Source organism: Brachionichthys hirsutus, chromosome 7 (genome assembly GCF_040956055.1).
Source record: "Brachionichthys hirsutus isolate HB-005 chromosome 7, CSIRO-AGI_Bhir_v1, whole genome shotgun sequence".
NCBI classification, from domain to species: domain Eukaryota; kingdom Metazoa; phylum Chordata; class Actinopteri; order Lophiiformes; family Brachionichthyidae; genus Brachionichthys; species Brachionichthys hirsutus.
The window spans coordinates 6,177,725-6,185,535 of NC_090903.1; the positions used below are offsets into that span (position 1 = coordinate 6,177,725).

At 49.5% G+C, this 7,811-nt stretch overlaps 2 protein-coding genes across 2 annotated transcripts; one reads left to right on the plus strand and one right to left on the minus strand.

The window, feature by feature from the left end:
* Positions 1 to 111: 111 nt before the first annotated feature.
* mrps6 (mitochondrial ribosomal protein S6) lies at positions 112 to 444 on the minus strand. Its single transcript, XM_068741593.1, has one exon. The coding sequence runs from the start codon at positions 442 to 444 to the stop codon at positions 112 to 114; it is 333 nt and encodes a 110-aa protein (XP_068597694.1).
* Positions 445 to 808: 364 nt separating this feature from the next.
* nolc1 (nucleolar and coiled-body phosphoprotein 1) lies at positions 809 to 7,675 on the plus strand. Its single transcript, XM_068741594.1, has 14 exons — positions 809 to 920; positions 1,023 to 1,078; positions 1,445 to 1,620; positions 1,711 to 1,790; positions 1,890 to 1,995; positions 2,122 to 2,228; positions 2,348 to 2,456; positions 2,603 to 2,671; positions 2,789 to 2,863; positions 2,950 to 3,171; positions 4,061 to 5,701; positions 6,454 to 6,566; positions 6,641 to 6,724; positions 6,818 to 7,675. The coding sequence occupies exons 1-14, from the start codon at positions 810 to 812 to the stop codon at positions 6,974 to 6,976; spliced, it is 3,108 nt and encodes a 1,035-aa protein (XP_068597695.1). The 5' UTR covers position 809; the 3' UTR covers positions 6,977 to 7,675.
* Positions 7,676 to 7,811: the final 136 nt, after the last annotated feature.

Below are 7,811 nucleotides of genomic sequence, written 5' to 3' on the forward strand. Positions count from 1 at the left end.
CAATTACTGTACAGCACAAAAACAGCACATCTCAGTACGCATTAGCACAATGCTAACTGGGAGAGAACCGGTTGCATAAAGAACTGCTGCGTCCCCATCCTTACTTGTCCGTCACCCGTCGGGACCGCAGCAGTTGCTGCCCGAGCCCTGCGCGTCCTTCTTCAGGACAGTGGGCCTCACGACGTCCACGTCGCGGTGCAAGTGGTCCAGTAAACCCGACAGGACGCTCGGGGACGCATAAAAGTCGACTAGGAAGTAAGTCCCTCTAGCGTGATTCGTGCTGTGCTTTCTGATCTTGTAGGGCAGCAGCCTCTCCCCCAGGTTCTCCAGGTCCCTCACCACCGCGCCCCGCGCCATCAAAGCCTCCACCGTCCGCCGGAGGGCAGCGGCTGTCTCCGGCCGCTGCATCAGCTTCAGGATCAGGGCTAGCTCGTAGCGAGGCATGGCTTCTGCGGGTTAAACCCCAAAAATATACACCCGCGTTACTGAGACTGGCGCTTCGCTTGTGTCATGGCCAGGCGACCATAATATCACACGAGGGGGACGAGGAAGGTCTTTCGTGATGACGTATAAATAATGCGCCCGTGTTGACGAACGCGGATAATTAGATATTAAAAACGAACAGCGGCCTATAAAACGTGGTGCTAAACGAATTCATAAACGTATTAAAAAAAAAACCCATTTATAACACTATAGCCGTCTATTAAAAAGTTTATTTTTTCATTTTGTGTCGTCATTTTGCGCATGCGCACAAGGCCACAGCGCTTGGTTCGATCACTTCCTTCCTTTCCAGAAGGTGCGTGGTGAAGATGGCGTCGCAGAAATCGATACCGAGCGATCTCTACAGATGCGTGTATTCCTTCCTCCAGGAGAGCAAGTTCACCAAGGCCGCCCGGCAGTTCCTCAAACAGACCAAAGTGGTGAGCGGCTCCGGTCGGTTGTGACGTCGATAATTATCCGGTCTGCTGCGGCTGTTAGCTACCGGTAAGCTAGCTAGCTAGTCACGTGTGTCTCTGTTACAGACTCCTCAAGATCAAAACGAAGAGAGCCTCGTCAACATCTTCAATTTCTGGGTGAAGTAAGTTGTTGTGGACGTTTTGTCTCGATGTCAGGATTTGTTTATTTATACCAAATACATTCTTGATTAGTTTAGCCAAGCCTGCAATGTATGCTGCTTGTTTTCCCTTTATAAAAGTGGTCGATACAAACGCATGTTTTTTTTAGTTCTCTATCTAAATTCTCAAATTAAAGATCAGCCATTAAAGGTCACACATTATACTCTTTTTCCACAAGGTATCGCAGTTCCCAGACACTTGTATGAAATATCTGTAAAGGTTTTTGTCAGAATGGCAAACAGGTGCTGCAGGACAGCGTCTCAAGCAGCTCTGACATGGTGAGTGAATAGTTTTAAGTTTTCTATTTTTTAATGAATAATTGTTTCTAGGTCTCCTGAAGCTAAGAAACGAAAGGCGCCTCCCAGCAATGCTGAAGCCTCAAGTGGCCCGTCGGCCAAGAAAACAAAAGCCAATACAGAAACGTCGAGCAGCGAGGAGGAAGGACCTGCTGCGAAGCAGCCTAAGGCAGCCCCCGCAGGTAACATCAGTTATGTTTCACACAAACGTCTAAAATGTGCGCTTAATTTCTGTCGATTTGTTGGTCTGAAAGCCTAGCATTATAGGATTGTGTATTTTATTTTACCAGCCAAAGGAGCAGCAGCCGCTAAAGCTGCATCCAGCAGCAGTGAGGACTCCTCTGAGGAGGACAAGGCTCCTGCAAAAGCTCCTGCAAAAGTAGGAGGAAATAGACACATTAACTACTCATCTCTGATCTCACGGTGCATGTCTGTAAACGGGATTATTCCAATTCTGAAATGACTTTTCTCCGTGCAGATTCCTGTGAAGACCTCGACCCCTGCGGCGAGGAAGAAAGACAGCAGCTCCAGCAGTGAGGAATCTGACTCTGAGGATGAGCAGCCCGCCAAACCGCCGGCACCAAGTGCGTTCGGAGCTAGGCGGCATTAAGATTGTGCAATGTGACTTTCTATAATTACACAAAGTTAAGACACGTTTTAGCTGATCGATCTGATTTACCTGTGAATGATAGAACCCAAGGCACGTAAAGCCGCAGCACCAAAGGCAGCAGCCCCGGTTAAACATGCTGCTCCGAAGAAGCAGGAGAGCAGCAGTGAAGATAGTTCTTCAGATTCCGAAGATGAAGGTCCAGCTAAGGTATGCAAAACGAGATCTTGTGGGGGGGGGGGGGGGGGGTCATCTTTCATCTTAATTTAATCTGAGTAGTGATTGCAGTCGGTCGTCGACTGAACTGTTTTATCCACTTGTTGAAACAGGCTCCACTTAAACCTGCGGTAGCGAAGGCGACTCCGGCTGCGGCCGGATCAAGCAGTGAAAGTTCTTCCTCTGAAGATGAGGCTCCGCCCAGTAAGAAGAAGAAAGCAGGTGAACGCCTTTGTCCGACAGTTTTTCATTTCTGCCCGGTTGCATCTGAAGATTGTGGCCCAAGCTGAGCCTGTCCTTGGTGCTAACAAGGTTTTACTCGGGTCCCGTCGTACGTTTGAAAGCTCACGAATGTCTCGACTTTGTAGGAACATACAGCGCCGTCCCCCCTCCCGCTGCCATCCAGGAAGCTCCAGCTCCAGCTGCAACGGCAGCCAGTAAGGCCGAGGAGAAGAAGCGAGCTGGTAAGACGTGACCACGGTCTGTCTCCTCGGAGTAGCATTATTAATAGCATGCTAACGGTACTGCAAATCTCACAGGCAAACCTGCACCAGTAAGGACCAGTGCTGCCAAACCCAGTGGGTCTAAAGCCGCTGCGAAGAAGCAAGAGTCCAGCTCTGACAGTTCCGGTAATCCAATGCAGCCATTTTTTTTTCTCAGCATAATTCAGTGCCAAACAGGGGAATCATTTTTCTTCTTGTCTACGTCTTTTCAGATTCAAGCTCGGATGACGAAGAGGAGAAAAAACCTGCCGCAAAAGTGACTCCCGCTAAAGCTGCTGCTAAAGCTGCACCAGCTAAAGCCAAGCCAGTACAAAAAGACTCCTCAGATGAAGATTCCAGTTCAGAGGAGGAAGAGGAGACAAAAAAGAACCACACCGCTAAAGCTGCTCCTGCTAAGACTCCTCCTGCCAAAAAACAGGACTCCTCCAGCTCAGGTGAGAGATGTTTACGTTTTGAGCAGGTGACATATTTTTGGCTTTAATTTCTGTCTAGTATTTATAATTTGTAGTCCGGCGTGTATTTATTGGATGAATTAGGGTCGGTCCATTTAGAAATTGAGGAAACATTTTTAACTAGAAAACGACAATCAGAGATTGCAGACCCTCGCCTCCAAAAGACTATTCGATCTTGTGAGACAGTAAACAGGGCTTCCGGATCAGAGGAGCCAAACCTGCTCTAGCTTGCTGCTCCGGAACGTACTACAAGACTCCTTCTGGACTCTTTTTCCCATCATGCCATTCGTGTCCCTCCCTCTTAAAGTGGCGGTTTACAGCACAGGCACAATTCCAGATGTAAAAATAATTCTAGAATCTGGATCCAGATCCGGATCAACGCCATTCTCGGGGAAGACCGAGCCACGGACAGAACCTTGCTTGTGTAAAAAATTCAAGTCGATTGGGTTACTAGTTTTTGAGTTATGCGCTCGGACAGACAAACAGACAAACGCACCCAATTGCAATACCCTCGCCTCCCCTTCGGCGAGGGTAATTAGAGATTGGGATTTAATAGATCCAACATGTGAGTGCTGCGTAGCGCTAGCTTCTGGGCTCTAATTGGGCGTGCGTCTGTCCATTATTGACCAGCTACTTTTTAGTTTATCTCTCGATAACATCTCTCAGAAATCGAAGATGAACTGAGACGTTGAGTTCGTAGGTCGGTAGAGAGAACTAGCAGCCACACACCTGTTTAGTTTTATTGTTGTTGAAAATGCATCGGCTTTCCCCATCAGTGCTTGAACTTGTCATTTGTTCTCAGGTTGCATCAGGCTTGTTACACTTGGGAATGGCTGAGTCACGTGTAGCTGTTATTTGTTGTTTATCCTAGACTCTGATAGCAGCTCTGAAGATGAAACGCCAGCCAAACCTGCCTCCAAACCTGCAGCCACATCTGCACCCGCTTCTGCTTCTAAGGTCCAAACGAAGGCCGCAGAGAGCAGCTCAGAATCGGAAGACTCCTCCTCCTCCGAGGAAGAACCAGTCAAAGCCAAGCCAGCTGCTAAACCGTCCACCCCTGCTGCAAAGCCTGCTACTCCTGCTGCCAAGCCTCCTGTGGCAGGAGAGAGCAGCTCCGAATCCGACTCCTCCTCAGAGGATGAGAAAAAACTAGCTAAAGCTAAAACAACCGCAGCAGCAAAACAAACGGCTGCTAAAAAAGCTGCCCCAGGTTCAAAGCCTGCTACTCCTGCAGCAAAACGTCCTGTACCAGCAGAGAGCAGCTCTGACTCTGACTCCTCAGAGGAGGAGGAAGAACCAGCCAAAGCTAAAGCCAAAGCTTCTGCAGCTAAACCAGGTACCCCAGTTTCAAAGCCTGCTACCCCTGTTGTAAAACCCGCTGCACCGGCTAGCAGCTCCGACTCTGACTCCTCAGAGGAGGAGGAAGAACCAGCCAAGACTAAACCAAAGGCTGCTAAAGCTGCTGCAGCTAAACCAGGTACCCCGGCTCCAAAGCCTGCCAAGCCAGCTGCAGCAGAGAGCACCTCCGACTCCTCTTCAGAGGAGGAAGAGCCAGCCAAGGCAAAACCAAAGGCTGCTGGAGCTAAACCAGCTTCAAAGCCTGCTACGCCTAATGCCAAGCCAGCTGCGGCAGAGAGCAGCTCCGACTCCGACTCCTCTTCAGAGGAGGAAGAACCAGCCAAGGCAAAACCAAAGGCTGCTAAAGCTGCTGGAGCTAAACCAGCTAAACCAGCTCCAAAGCCTGCTACGCCTGTTGTAAAACCCGCTGCACCGGCTAGCAGCTCGGAGTCTGACTCCTCTTCAGAGGAGGAGGAACCAGCCAAGGCAAAACCAAAGGCTGCTAAAGCTGCTGGAGCTAAACCAGGTACCCCAGCTCCAAAGCCTGCTACGCCTAATGCCAAGCCAGCTGCAGCAGAGAGCAGCTCCGACTCCTCTTCAGAGGAGGAAGAGCCAGCCAAGGCAAAACCAAAGGCTGCTGGGGCTAAACCAGCTCCAAAGCCTGCTACGCCTAATGCCAAGCCGGCTGCAGCAGAGAGCAGCTCCGACTCCGACTCCTCTTCAGAGGAGGAAGAGCCAGCCAAGGCTAAACCTAAAGCTAAAACTGCTGCAGCTAAACCAGGTACCCCAGCTTCAAAGGCTGCTACACCTGTTGCAGTCAAGAATCAAACTCCTAGAGCAGCTCCAAAGAAGAAGAATGCTGCAGACAGGAGCTCTGATGACTCTGACAGCTCCGAGTCTGAGACGGAGTCAAAGTCTGCCCCTGTGACACCGGCTACTACCAACGGCAAGGCAGCAACGCCCAAAGCTGCCACCCCAGTGGCAAAGCCGGCGGAGTCCTCGTCCAGCGACAGCAGTTCTGAAGAGGAGGAAGAGGCCAGCAAAAAGACCTCAAAGCCCGTGACACCTGCCGCAACAGCCAAGAAAACGGCGGCGAAACCTAAAGAGAGCAGCAGCTCCTCAGATAGTTCAACAGACGAGGAGGCCGCGGCGCCCATCACCCCCACAGCAAATAGTAAGTCTCCGATCAGAGTTGACGCAACGAGGTCATCAGGAAGTTCCCAACCTGAACCCAGGGTCTCTGTGGAATATATGAGTTGTAAAAGCCCGGTAGTTGTAGGAGAAAATGTCTTCTCTTTGACATCCTTTAACACTTAGGCGATAAACAGGAAGAAGAAAACAAAAAGTCGGTTCAGCGCCGTCTCCTCACAGCAGCCGGTGTGAGTTCGCCCTGAACCCGTCTCATCTTCTTCCTGCCACACACCTTTGAACCTAAGTGCTCCGGAGATCTCCGTACTTTCTTTGGCCATCGGTGGGAGAGCTAGAACCTCTCCCACGAGGCTCCGGAGATCTCCATCTCCCGATACCTCCCCCAGCTCGGTGTCTTTTATAGTTCTTCCGAACGCCAGGTGTTGAGAGCACATCATCTCTTGGCCCCCCCTTTGTTCTCCTCCACCCGCCTCTGTTCATCAGTTGAACCTTCGCCTCTCCTCCATTTTGTTCAGGCGTCAAGAGTTCCGTGGCTCTTCGCTTTGCCCTCAACTTCTCTAAGCATTCCAATAGCGCCACCTTCCCCGTAAGCTGTATCCGTCAGGGGTTTTAGTCCATTTTATAAATGCAAAAAGCTGTTTTCCCTTGAGTTGGCCCAGAGAGGGAGACGTTTGACCTCAACCTAACTTGACAGAGTGATGGCATCGGAAGTGTGGTCCGAACTCGTGGCCCCTCCAGTTGCCTACGACGGACACGGCTAACTTCTATTTCCTGCAGGAAAGAAAAAAGCAGATGAAGAATCGTCGAAAAGTGAAGAGGAGAAAATCAAGACTCCAAAAAACAAGAAAGTGACAACCACACCGCAGACGTTTCCGAAAGCCAATAAGAAGGTGAGACCTGGAAGAAGCTCGAACAACCTGACCGGACGGGTTCCTGAATCTAACGCTGGCGACTTGTCTTTCAGCCCTCCAGCGCACCGTTCCGTAGAATACGAGAGGAGGAAGTAAATGTGGATCCTCGCCTTGCAGACAACTCTTTCGACGCGAAGGTATGTCTTATGTAGCTTTGTGAAGCTAGAGGAAGAAGAGCCAACAGTTTACGTTCCAACCAGGTTCTCATCGGTCTTTACGTATCGTTTCAGCAAGGATCTACGGGGGACTGGGGCCATAAAGCGAACGACACGCTGAGGTTCACCAAGGGGAAGTCATTCCGCCATGAAAAGACGAAGAAGAAGAGGGGAAGCTACCGTGGCGGCGCCATCTCCACCTCGGTCAACTCCATTAGGTTTGACAGTGACTGAGGGACGTCTCTCTCTCACACAGCTGAACTCTTGAACGGTCCATTATTATCAGACGCAGCCGGAGGAACGAGGCCCACGGAGCCGAGCTTCCCCCAGTTTTTAAATGGACACAATCCTTTTGATCTCATCCAGAGCGACGGTTGGAGATGTGAAGCAGGAGAGCGTTGATCCTTCCGTGACGTCAGACGATAGGTCGATTGGCATCAGTACCACTTATAGCCACTGGGTGGCTGCAGGCCTCCTGTTTACAGGACACGTTTGAGTTCATCTTGGTCTCCCCTTTGTTTTTTTCACATTACGTTTCTTTGTTCCAGAGTTTCTATTAATCTGTGTAATAATGGTCACCAAGCTTGAAATGGCTGATATGAACTCAAAGGTTCACGTGAAACCTCGGTGTTTGTTAATCGCTGTTTATTTTTGCTCTATATAATTATGTGATGTTAGGATTGTTTGTTTTTACCAGTCGGAGAGCAGAACTGTATTTCATGTTTCAAGCCATCCCGGGTTCTTCCTCGGCCCTTTGATTTCGTTGAAACTATTTTCTTAGCCTTTTAGGAGACCTTCACTAATCTGCTCTTAACTCTTATGAGTATATTTTTCACAAACAAAACAGAACTGTGTTTCAATATCTGGAATTTCACTGTATACGCTCTTGTTTACCGTTTTTAGTGAATTGTAGCTTAATTAAAAGACCTACCGTACGAAATGTTGGTGTGACTGGCATATTTAACTTGAATTTATTCGCACCTGTACTATCAGTTATATTACAAAGCAACGGTGCAGGAAAGGACACGAAACCCTGTTGGGCAGGATAAATGTATCCTCATAGCTAATA